This window comes from Entamoeba dispar, genomic scaffold (assembly GCF_000209125.1).
Source record: "Entamoeba dispar SAW760 scf_1105229458449 genomic scaffold, whole genome shotgun sequence".
Lineage (NCBI taxonomy): Eukaryota > Evosea > Mastigamoebida > Endamoebidae > Entamoeba > Entamoeba dispar.
In genome coordinates, this window is record NW_001853198.1 from 27,724 (window position 1) to 39,870 (window position 12,147).

General features: G+C 22.6%; 2 protein-coding genes across 2 annotated transcripts in view, besides 27 other annotated features; one reads left to right on the forward strand and one right to left on the reverse strand.

Moving 5' to 3' along the window:
- Positions 1-5,205, reverse strand: part of EDI_321520 (uncharacterized protein) — a gene marked incomplete at both ends in the record, with an annotated part of 7,064 nt that extends 1,859 nt beyond the window's left edge. The window contains 2 exons of the mRNA XM_001734684.1: positions 23-4,462; positions 4,520-5,205. Of these exons, the coding sequence (XP_001734736.1) occupies positions 23-4,462; positions 4,520-5,205 (5,126 nt within the window). The remainder of the gene's footprint in view (positions 1-22; positions 4,463-4,519) is intronic.
- Positions 440-472: a sequence feature (AT_rich).
- Positions 1,081-1,157: a sequence feature (AT_rich).
- Positions 1,478-1,500: a sequence feature (AT_rich).
- Positions 1,837-1,858: a sequence feature (AT_rich).
- Positions 4,059-4,080: a sequence feature (AT_rich).
- Positions 4,660-4,697: a sequence feature (AT_rich).
- Positions 4,966-4,995: a sequence feature (AT_rich).
- A 49-nt stretch (positions 5,206-5,254) lies between the features above and the next one.
- Positions 5,255-5,334: a sequence feature (AT_rich).
- A 28-nt stretch (positions 5,335-5,362) lies between these two features.
- EDI_321630 (uncharacterized protein) lies at positions 5,363-6,565 on the forward strand (the record flags this gene model as incomplete). The annotated part of the gene is made up of 1 exon (XM_001734685.1): positions 5,363-6,565. One exon carries the CDS (start codon positions 5,363-5,365, stop codon positions 6,563-6,565), a length of 1,203 nt encoding a protein of 400 aa, XP_001734737.1.
- A 15-nt stretch (positions 6,566-6,580) lies between these two features.
- Positions 6,581-6,662: a microsatellite.
- Positions 6,663-6,884: 222 nt separating this feature from the next.
- Positions 6,885-7,066: a microsatellite.
- Positions 7,000-7,169: a microsatellite.
- A 32-nt stretch (positions 7,170-7,201) lies between these two features.
- Positions 7,202-7,237: a microsatellite.
- A 6-nt stretch (positions 7,238-7,243) lies between these two features.
- Positions 7,244-7,289: a microsatellite.
- An 8-nt stretch (positions 7,290-7,297) lies between these two features.
- Positions 7,298-7,377: a microsatellite.
- A 9-nt stretch (positions 7,378-7,386) lies between these two features.
- Positions 7,387-7,461: a sequence feature (AT_rich).
- A 3-nt stretch (positions 7,462-7,464) lies between these two features.
- Positions 7,465-7,541: a microsatellite.
- Positions 7,542-7,547: 6 nt separating this feature from the next.
- Positions 7,548-7,599: a sequence feature (AT_rich).
- A 2-nt stretch (positions 7,600-7,601) lies between these two features.
- Positions 7,602-7,654: a microsatellite.
- Positions 7,655-7,668: 14 nt separating this feature from the next.
- Positions 7,669-7,729: a sequence feature (AT_rich).
- A 9-nt stretch (positions 7,730-7,738) lies between these two features.
- Positions 7,739-7,778: a microsatellite.
- A 14-nt stretch (positions 7,779-7,792) lies between these two features.
- Positions 7,793-7,920: a microsatellite.
- Positions 7,921-7,942: 22 nt separating this feature from the next.
- Positions 7,943-8,063: a microsatellite.
- Positions 8,064-8,066: 3 nt separating this feature from the next.
- Positions 8,067-8,138: a microsatellite.
- A 9-nt stretch (positions 8,139-8,147) lies between these two features.
- Positions 8,148-8,297: a microsatellite.
- Positions 8,298-8,302: 5 nt separating this feature from the next.
- Positions 8,303-11,558: a repeat region.
- Position 11,559: 1 nt separating this feature from the next.
- Positions 11,560-11,597: a sequence feature (AT_rich).
- Positions 11,598-11,607: 10 nt separating this feature from the next.
- Positions 11,608-12,147: a repeat region.

Here is a 12,147-nt window from a genome sequence, read left to right on the forward strand (position 1 = left end):
TTTGGTCATTTCAGTTCTAAACTCATTTTTTCCTTCAGTGAATTTCTTCCATCGTTTTGTTAGTTTAAATAAATTATCATTTAATTCTTCAATAATATTTTTTGTTATTTGTTTGTTTTCTTCAACAATTGGTTGAATTAGATTTAATTGTTTTTCGAAATCTTTAACAATTATATCATTTAATTGTAATATAGTTTTAGAGAATTTTCTAATTCTGTCAGTTATTGTTGATATACTCATTTCTTGTTGAGTTTGATATGAATCAATTCCATTTCCATCTCTTAGTATAAAATCTTTCATTCTTTTAATAAACTGAGTTTTCTGAAGATTTTGAAGTTGTTCAACAGATAAAGATATATTACCATTAAGAAGAGACATAATAAATAATGAGTCGTCTGAGTTAATATTTAACGTTTCAGTAATTTCTTTTGCAATAATCATTAATTTATTTCTATAATTTTTATTTAATTTTGATGGAATTCTTAGAATGGAATTAAACAGTTTTTGATTTTGTTTTATTAAAAGTAATGAAGTAAAGAATTCTAAAGAGATGAATTGAGAATACTTTTCATTTTCTGCATAAGATAAAATGACTGGAATTAAATTGGTAATATCATCTTGTTCATTAATTAAATTAATTTCAAGTGATGTTGTTGTAATTAATAATTCAAGTAAGTTAAGTTCAATAGATTTATTGTTTTCATCAACAATATTAAAACAATTTGGAATTTTTATTATTTCATTAACAAAAACAAGAATAAGTGAGAAACAACTTTTACTTTCATTCATTAAACTAGAAGAAATAATGAAATTACATTGATTTAAATAACTTTTAAATTTATGTATCATATGATAAACATTAAGTAAGAAAAGTTGACAACAAATAATAATATGTTGTTTGTCTTTATTTGATTTTTGTTTTAGTTTTGATAGTTTTGGTCTAATTTGAATGTCAAGTTGTTCAAATACAAAAAGTAATAACTTGAACGCTTCTTCATCACTTTCAATAATCATTTCTTCTGTATAATAAAAAGCAGAACTTATCATAACATTTATAAATTCTTCAATTTTTTCTGGTGCTTTTTTATTTAAATAAGTCATTTTTTTAATTATATACACTTTTAAGAAATTAAATAATTTATCTCTTTTTTTAATATCCTTTGTTGTTTGTATTGTATTCATTATAACAACAGGGGATTCAACTAAATTAAATGCACTTTGTGGAAAATTATCATATAATGTACTATCATAAAGTACTTCACAAATTTGTTCTTTAATAGTATCTTCTGCATATCTCATTGCAAATAAATTAATTTTTGGTACATCTAATAATAATTGTATTTTTAATGATTGTGCAGCAAGAAGATAATACAAATTTGAATCATAATGTTTTGATACAAAAACACAATTTAAAATTAATAATGTTATAGTATTGCAATCAAACATTGGATTATTTTGAGTAACAGTTTCTAGGAAGAATAATATTATTATTAATATTTTGTATTGTTGTTTATATGGAATAATTGATTGAATATTAATACAACTATTAACAATAATTTCTGCAAAAGGATTATACTCTTTTTGAAATGTATGAAAATGAATAAATAATAAATCTAATGTATTTCTAATTATATCATCATTATGAATCATATATAAATAATGATTAATTGCCGTAATATTTTCTACTGTTATTTTTCTTGATGCAATTTCAAAGAATTCAGTGATTGTATTAATACAAATTTCTTCATTTTCGTTTGATGGTAATTTTTGATTTAATGAAATAAATTGAATTGATTTTGTAATTTGATTTGGTTGCATAAATAATTCAATCATAACAATAAATTTTAATAAATTAATTGGTTCTTTTAAACATTTAATTCGTTCTACAATAAGTATTTGTATTTCTTTTTCACATCCACTCCAAATTCTATAATCAAGAAATATTGATTCAAATGATGGACGTATTGAACTATCATTAAAAATCTCAGCTAATTGAAGTATTTCATCAAAACATTTTTTGGTTATACATTCTGAAGGTAAAGCAAGTAAAACATAATGAAGATAACTTGCAATGTCTAATTGAATAAATTCATTTTGCATTTTTGATGTTTTAACACAATTTAATAGAATAGATAATATCGCATCCAATACAATTGTTTCTTGTGAATTTTTAAATGACTGACGTTGTTTTTTCTTTATAAGTGTTCTATTATTACCAATAACACTTTTCTTTTGTGCATTCATTGTTAAGTTATTTCCTATTAATTTCTTTTGTTGTTCATCGTTTGGATTAGATAAACTAATCCATGATTTGAAACTACTGTTTTGTTTATTGATATTATTTGAATTTTCTAATTTATCACTTGGTGTTAATAATAAAGGAACTTGGTCTTGTGTTTGTAGGTTTGAGCTAGAACTGACAGTTGAAATTGGGTTTATAGAATTTAATTGTTCAGGGTGAATAGAAAGAAGTTCAAAGAGACTGAAAATAAATTTAAATGAACCACTTTGTTGAAATGAATTGATATTTGAAGTACTTGTAATGATTTTACAATGTTCATATTTAAATGTAGGTGTAATATCTCCTATAATATTTTGTTGTGTCTCAATTGGGTTTGTAGATAAAATAAATAACTTCTTTGAATTTGCCATAAAGAGTTCTGGTTGAGAAAGATAGGTATTAATATTTAAATCAATTTGGCTAATATCCATTTGAGTTAATGCTATTGGGAAAATTAAACATGAAGAAATATATCCAATAAAATAATTGGAATATTGGTTCTTTACTTTAGAACATCCAAAACATTCTTCACAAAAGAGAACAGTTTGTTCATGATTTTGAATTGGTATTGAAATAGTTTTAACTTGGACATTAGTTGTTTGAATGAGATTTGCTTCACACACCATTTCATTATTTTTTTGTTGGAAGATAAAAATTGCACAATACCATTCCATTTCATTTAATTCAACATCTATTGAGATGTAATCAACTTTATCAGTTTGTAATTTTAATTGAAGATAATTTTGATTTGTAATTGAAATCGTTATGAAATGGTTTTCTAATGATTGAAACATTGCTAAGGTTTGTGACTCATTTATAATACTTTGCGGGCAGAACCAAAGAACTATTGAAGAAGATTTATAATTGAATGAAATAGGATGTTGACTTGTGATATATGAATTCTTTTTAAAGAAAAATGATTTAAAATCTAATCGAGATGTTTCTTGAAGTACATTCTTTAAAATAGCAAAACTATTTGATGTAAATGATTGTTCAGAAACAGTGTCTCTCATGAGATTTTTCATTTGTTGAATTGAACAAGATGGTGTTACTGCAATACTTGTCAAACATAAAAGAAATTCTTTAGTCTCTCCTTTTGGCGTTCTTGAAATTAACTTCATAAGATCATCAAAACAATATTTACAGAATTTACTACAGTTATATGAATTAAAACTAATGAAATCTATTAATGCACTTCTTAAATAAGTAGTTGTATTTTGAATGGTTAATGAAAGAATTAATGGATAAACTGAAGCAAATGTAACAATTAATGAATTTTTTGATACTCCATTATGTTCACTTGGTTGAAGTGTTTTATTTGACATAATACAATGATCACATAATAATGTAAATAATTTACCTATGATCTCACTTTGGGTGGATATTGAAAAAGATAAAACCATTGTTTTAATTCTTTGAATTTCTTGTTTAATAAACTTTTTGGTTTGTTTATACTTTGCTAATACAACTAAAATATCAATAATAATAAAGATAACTTGTTTGTCAATACAAGGATTTATAAGTTGGATTAAACAAGAAATGGTTTCACTATTTAATTTAATTCCTTTACAAATAAGTGAGTGTAATTGTTTAGCACAAAATAATGAGAGCGATAAATCCTTTTGAATAAAATATGAAATGCATTGTATTAATAAAGGTATGTATTCATTTACTAATGGATCTGTTTCTAAGAAAATACATATATTAATAACAGAACCAGGAGTGACTGATTCTAATTCATTTTCAAACATAAAATATATTGTTTTACGATAATTCGATATATTTTTAATTTTATTAAAGACTATTCCTTCATTATTTGTTGATAATTGATTGATAAGAATATGATACTCATGAAAGTGTTTAAATTGTTTAATAGAAGTAGGTGATAATAATGAATCTATTAACTCTTTTTTAGTATCATTTGTAAAAACATTAAGTCTATAACAGTTAAGAAACATATTGAATATACTAATAAAATACTTTTGATTTTCATTATTAACTGGTACTTTTTCTAATATCTTTTCCATTTTTAATACAATTGTATTACATTGTGAAAATGAAGGAATAACACTTAAATATAAATTAATAGTTTCAACACTTACTACAGATAATGATTGTAAGAAAAATTCAAAAAGTGAAACACACATTGTTGTTAAACTTGGAAGAAGTTTATCATTTTTTCTATATTTAATAAATCTTATTTTCTTTAATGATTTAATAACAAAAAAGGCAACAAACAAAAAACGAAGTAATATTTGTGACAACCCAATTTGATGTTTAATAAAGAAAATAACTTCTTCATTTTGAATATGATAATTAAATTTGTCATAAAATAATGATTCAATGTAAGAGGAGATATTATTAGTTGTACTTTTTGCTTTAAAATAAAAGATATTAAGAAATAAAAATAAAATTTCATCAACTAGATATGAATAAAGTTGAGTTGGATTATCTAAACATAAAAAATAACATTCTTTTAATTGTTCATTAAATTGTTGTGGAATAAACTCTAGTTCAGAACAATTTATTTCTTCAACAAATACTCCTCCAATAATTTTTCTAAATAACCCAAATGCAATAGTAGTAAATTGTACCATTTCAGATGTTTTAGTTGTAAGCAGTAATTCAGAGTAATATGATAATTGTTGTAATAACAATGGAATAACTTCTTTAATTCCATTAACATTTTTTAAAAATTTTGTTATTAATATAAACTCAGGATGTTCTTCTGTTTCTTGAAATATCTGAAACAAAAGTGCGGAGGTTGTTTCTCGTTTTAAATTAGGACTTGTTGTTGAATCAAATCCATAATCAATACCATAACTATAAAGTTTATGAACATACAAACTTCTCACAGTTGGTGTAAGCTGTTCAAATTGACGAACACTTTCCCATATTGTTGAATAATCAAATTGTTCGTCCATTGAAGAAAACTGCAAATGATTTTTTTGTTTTACAAATTATCATTTCAGGTTTTTTAATTTTATTAATTTTTTTTATTGAGTTAGTGATAAAAAAATGAAAAAATAAAAACTCTTAAAAATTTTTTTTTTGAGAAAAAATGAAAAAAGATTATCAAACATGTCAACAATTGAAAGACAACCATCCCCTCATGGCTCTTTTGAAATCACTGAGTCAAAAGGAAAATGGTCAAGAAGGTATATATTTGATGACGGGTATACTCAACAACCATTCCAAAAATCTCAAAACCATTTACAAGAATTGATCGTACCTGTTGGATATCCAACATCAGTAGAACGTGGTTATTTTAGATTTGTCATTTTTTCTGTTATTATGGAAGCTGCAAATATGATGATGCTTGTTATGAGTGTTTCTGCAATTTTAAGATTTAACTCTGGACATTCTGCTGCATTTTTTGTTGTTTTTAGAGAGGTTATGACCGGGATGATGCATCTGATTATTACTGAACGTTGGGGAACTTCTATTGTATTTTTTGCAAAACAATGGAGAATGAGAATTGATTTAATATCAGAGTTACTCAGAATTATTGAAATAGCCTTTATCTCTACACCTATCTTCTATTCAATGAGTGTCACATGTTCAGTTATTGAAGGAGTTTTACAAGCAAGTCGCCAAGTCATTAAAACTCGAATTCTAAACAACTATGCAAAAGGAAATAATGTTGCTGAACTTACTGAAAAAGTTCAAAACTTAGAAACACTTTTTAGAGTTGTAAGTTTGTTAATAGGATGGCTTATTCTTCATGTCCTCGGTGATTTCACTGAAAGTGGAATCATTGTATTTATTTGTGCACTCATCAGTCATTGTGTTTGTAACTTCTTATTGTCTAATGTTATTGTATTCAAAACATTAAATTATGAACGACTAACAATATTAATGTCCTACTTTATGAACATTAAAAACGAAATTCTTTCTCCAGTAGTTGTCAGCAGAATGGAATCCAAAATTAAAGTAAACGAAATGGTGAATATCAGAATGGGAATTAGTTTAAACAGTATTCCGAAATCTTCAAATCTCTACATAGAAATATCTCAATCAATAAAAAAATACCAATACTATTTGTACAAAACTTCTACAAAACAAATATGGGTAATACTCGGTGATCACATCACCAAAGACGAAATATTTGAATCTTTACTTTGTGCTTATTCTCAATTGGTTATGGGATGGGACGAAAACAGGCAACAACAAGTAAAAGACTGGGACATTGTTGGGTGTTTAAAAGAGAAAGGATGGGACATTGAAAATTTGGATGTAAGAATTGGTGCTTATCGTATACAATCAGACTTATTGAAATTCTAATTTATTTAATATTTCAAAGAAAAAAAAGAAAAAAAAAAAGGAAAAAAAAAGGAAAAAAGATAAAAGAAGAAGATGAAAAAGAAAGAAGGAAAAGAAATAGAAGAATGTATTGAAGAAAGTGGATATCAAGAATTAATTTGGGCGATAGAAGGATATACAAGAAGAACGGAGAAGGTAATTAAAGTAATGAAAGAATATATGAATACGGAGAAAAGATATAAAAGACCAGAAGAAGGAGAAGGGTTTAAAGCATGGGAAACACATTATGATCAAATAGATGAAATGTTTCTGAAGAAACAAAAGATTTATTATGAAATCAAAGAAATAGAAAAAGAAGGAGAAAAAATGATGGAAAGAATAAGAGAAACAGGAGAAGAAGAAGAAAAGAAAATGCGAGGATTAACATCATATATGAACAAAGTCATAAATAACATGATAGGAAAACGAGAAGAAGAATATGAAAAACAAATAGAAGGGAAAACAGAAGAAGAACAAGAAGAAAACATGAATAAATTAAAGAAAGAAATTGAAGAAATGGAAAGATTAAAGAAAGTTGAAGTAGTTAAATTTGTAGGAGAAAAGAAAAAGAAAAGAACAAAAGAAATAACATATTATATTCCAAAACCAAAAAATTAATTTTTTTTTTTTTTTATTTTATTTTTTTTATTTTTTAATTTAAAAATAAATTATAAAATAAATTATAAAATAAATTATAAAATAAAATGATGTATATTTTTTATTTTTTTATTTTTTATTCTTTTATTTTTATTTATTTATTCTTTTTTTTATTCTTTTATCATTTTTTTCTTTTTATCATTTTCTATTTTAAAAATCAATAATATAAATATAATAATTACTTATTTATTTGAATTTATTATTTTATAATATTTATAAATCATTAATAATAAATAATAATAATAATAAATAATAATAAATAAAATGAAATTAATAAGTTTAATAAATAATAATAATCATAGATTTCATATATTATTTTAAAATTATTCATTTTATTTTATAAATTCAATAAAATAAATGATTATTTCATTTTTATTATATTATTTTATCTTTTCTCATTTTATTCATTATCTTTAAATAATAAAGAGAATAAAATAATATATAAATATCAAATCAATTTCATTTTATTTAATCATTCTTTTAAATATTCACATTTCAAATATATTATTACATAATATAAATAATATAAATAATATAAATATCAAATCATCAAAATATATAAATAAATCATAAATAAAATATAAATAAAATATATAAATAAAATATATGAATAAAATATATGAATAAAATATATGAATAATAATAAATAAAATATATAAATAATAATAAATAATATAAATTTAATTATAAAATATTTCAAATAATAAATATAAATTGAAATGAATATATAAGAGAAATAAATATAATAATAATAAAATAATAATAAATCAAATAAATATACATAATAAATATAAATAAATAAATTAATAAATATAATAAACAATATATAATGAAATAATAATAATAGAATGAATAATCATATATCAAATTATAAAATAAAATAAATATAATAACAATATTTAATTATAAATATAAAATAAAAAATAAATTAATATATAACAATAAGAATAAATAAGAATAAAATGATAGAATAAGAATAAATAAGAATAATAAGAATAAATAAAATAAAAAATAAAAAATAAATAAAGAATAAAATAAATAAGAATAATAAATAAAACAAATAAAAGAAGTTAATTAAGTATTAATAGAACTTGTGTCTATTGTTCCTGGCTCAATGGAGACTAATCCCGTCCCTGAGTCTTCGTCTTGTAGTTCAACTACATATGTTTGGTTGTGATCTCCACAGTGCTCCATGACGTCCATCATGTTTTTAATTACAATGTTTTTAATTTCTTTAGTGATGTCAATTTCGATTTTTAATTGTTTGATTAATTTAATACTTTCGGCATTTATTAGCCCATTAATCGAAATTACTACTGGAATTATTTTGACATCTTTTAATTTCTCTATTTTCATTACCTTATTTTTCAATTCCTTATACATATTTCTTTTCTTCAAATATGCTCCATTAATATTATGATCTGCCACAATAGTCATATCAAATATTAGACCAGTTTTATTCTTTTTATCTATTACATATATGTCTGGTCTTTTATGATATAGTCCATCACTTTTTGGCATTATTTGTTTGTTCCATATCATAGTGATGTCATTGTATTGGAACATTGTTTCATATGGGGATTTCTTGTATTGATTATTTCCTGTGTATTTTCTTATTAACCCCTCCCATATGATGATGCCAATATTGTCATGTTTCTCAATTTGTGATTTCTTATGACCAATACAAGATAGTAGAATGTGTTCTACTGTTGATATCTTGTATTTACAAAGTGGATAGTACTTCAATCTTTCATTTTTTAATATTTTATCTTTCCTGTACCCACTAAATATTGCTCCATCTTGCATTTTAGTTAATTGGAGAAATGCATTTTTCTTTATATTGATGGACTTCCATGCATTTATTGTAGTATTTTATCTACAAATTTTGACTCGAACCATCTTCTAAAATGTCCACTTGTTTGATTTCCATTTTTTGATGTATTTGTTGGTCATTATTTTATTTATTTTTAATACTACTTCTTTTTTTATTTTCACTTCGTTTATTATTTCTTCTATTTGAGTCTCTGGGATTTTATGACAAGTACTTTTTTAATTATATTCCTTATTCCTTTCTTGGAATATTATCTATCTATTATTTATTTCCTATTTCACTCTTGTACAATAGTACATTACTGTTTTAATTAATTCATTAACATATTCGTCAATTAGGCTTATTAATCATTCATCCATTTCATTTATAGGGACATATAGACGGTCTTTGGAGTTACAACAATGTATTTTGCCTTTCTTAAATATTTTCTTATCTCTAAATCCATTCTATCTAAGTTACCTTCCAATTTATTACTGATGCTGAATATCTTCAGATATTGATTACTTCAATATTAATTGTTGTAATATATCTTCTATTACTACTTTCATCATTATTTATTTCTTCAATTTTCTTCATCATCTTTTCTTTGATGATTTTACAAATGAAGGTATCATTAATTTCATCTGACTGCCATACACCTAAATATTTATACAAGTCCTCTCCTTCAATTAATATGATGTTTTACATTCCATCTGGTATTTTATTAATGTTCTTTAATACTATTCATGATTTCTTTTCATTTCCATCCTTATTCCACTTATTATTTGTTTAATTTCATTGTTGATTGTTCCAATTTCTTCACTACTTTGTGTCATTATTCTCAATTCATCCATATACAATGTATTGTTTGCTTTTGGGAACTTCTCTTCTATGAAATGAGAAATTATATTCATTTTGATGAAGAGTAGAAATGATAATGAATCACAATGTAAAATTCATCAAATTAATACATCCTAGATATTCGTTGTATTTATATCATATGAATATCTTCAATCTGTTCATCATACTTTCTACAATGTCTATGATGACACCCTCTACATTAAAATATTTTAATGCTTCTATTACCCATTCATGATTTACTGTTTCATATGCTTTCTTAATGTCATAATATGACTCTACATATTTTGTTTATTTTTCTTCTTTTTGCTGCTTTAACATATAACTGTTAATTAATCCTTCTTTATCAGCAAGAGATTGGAGTTTACATCATAATTGATTTTTACTAATTTTAATGATTCACTATTCATGTTAATTCTATTATGAATCTTCTCTTTCAATATTGAGGTAAATACTTTCATTATTACATTTGTACAACTGATATGATGATAATTAATGACATCATTCATATCACCTCATTTGTTGATTAATATAGTTCTTCCACTTACCATATCTAGAAGGATGTTTTCATTGAAGTTTAACCAATCATTGAATATATTAAGAATGGAATCTCTTGATGATGACATTCTCTTCTAATAATACCCATATATAATGTCAATACCTGGTGATTTCCAATTACTTATTTTCATCAGGCTTAGATTTAGTTCATCCAATTTGATGATATTATCATAATTCCTATATCTTTCATTCCACGAGATGATTTGTTTTATTTTCCAATGTTCTTTATTTAATATCACCTGTGTTTCATATAACGATTTCAAATATTCTAAAATAATATCGTTATTTGGGTATATTTCATCTTGTTTTTCTTCTTTATTTTAATTTTTTTATTAGAATCAAACATAATTTTATTTGAATTGATTCTGATAATTTCATTTTTATTAAATTTAATTCTTTCTTTAATCATCGTCATCATATATTTTATGTACTTTATTCATTCATTTAATTTAATTTTAATTTCATATGTATCTTGTTCATTTAATCTCATGATACATTTTATTCTGTACCATTCCATTGATTAGATATTCTAATCTATTTATTTTCTTTATAACTTCTTTTATTTCATCAAATTTATCTCATTTAAATTTATTTTAGAGATAATAATACATATACATTGAAATCATTTTCATATCTTCTTGCAGATATTCTATTCTGCTGACCATACCCATTTATTATTAATTTCTCTTATTAATTTATCTGCTTCTTTCATTTTCCAGTAATAATTAATAATTACATATTTATTTATTTTCATTTCTTTAAGTTGAATAATGATAGAGTTAAGATATTCATCATCAATATCAATAGTGTTATTTTTCATATTGATGTTTTTTATTATTGAATTACACTCTTTTTTCTATGATTAAATTCATTTTCATTTTAATATATATTTTAGTTGTTTGTTTTATTCTATGTGACTTTTTAATATTATTAATATATTCTTTATCATTATTTACATTATTATTTATTATTTTTATTATATTTTCTATTTGTTCCCATCTTAATTTCTTATTTAATTTCTTATTTAACCAATTAATTGCAAAATAATACAACACATCAATTAAAATTCTATTTGTTTGATTTATTGTATTTGAATAAAAAGATATAATAATATAAAAAAAGAAAAAATAACAAAATAGTAAAAAATAAGAAATAATAGATATATCCACAATTTTATTTTCATCATAATGAGAAATGATTATTTCAATTTCTTCAATATGTTATATTTCTACAATAAAGTTCATTTCTAATATACTTACATTAGAATAATCAAATTTTAATATGATACCAGTGTTTCATTTGTAAAACAATAAGTATTTCATGTTTTTAATAATGAATGATAGTAATAATTTGTTGAAATTGATTTGTAATTTTAGTGTCTTTAATATTCTTAGTGATTCATTATATATTAATATATTAATAATAATACAAGTATTATCTCTAACTAAATTAATTCACTATTTTGTATTAAGTTCTCTTATAATTCTTTATATTTATTTATTTTATAAATATAATTTAATTTTATATTTCTATCATAACATATATCACATCATTAATATATTTTTCATTGATGATTTGATAATATATCTGATATTCTAACATTAAAAGAATTGTTACTAACAATAAAATATTAATTTAATTTATAAGAATTTCATCAATATTAATACACTTATGAGATATA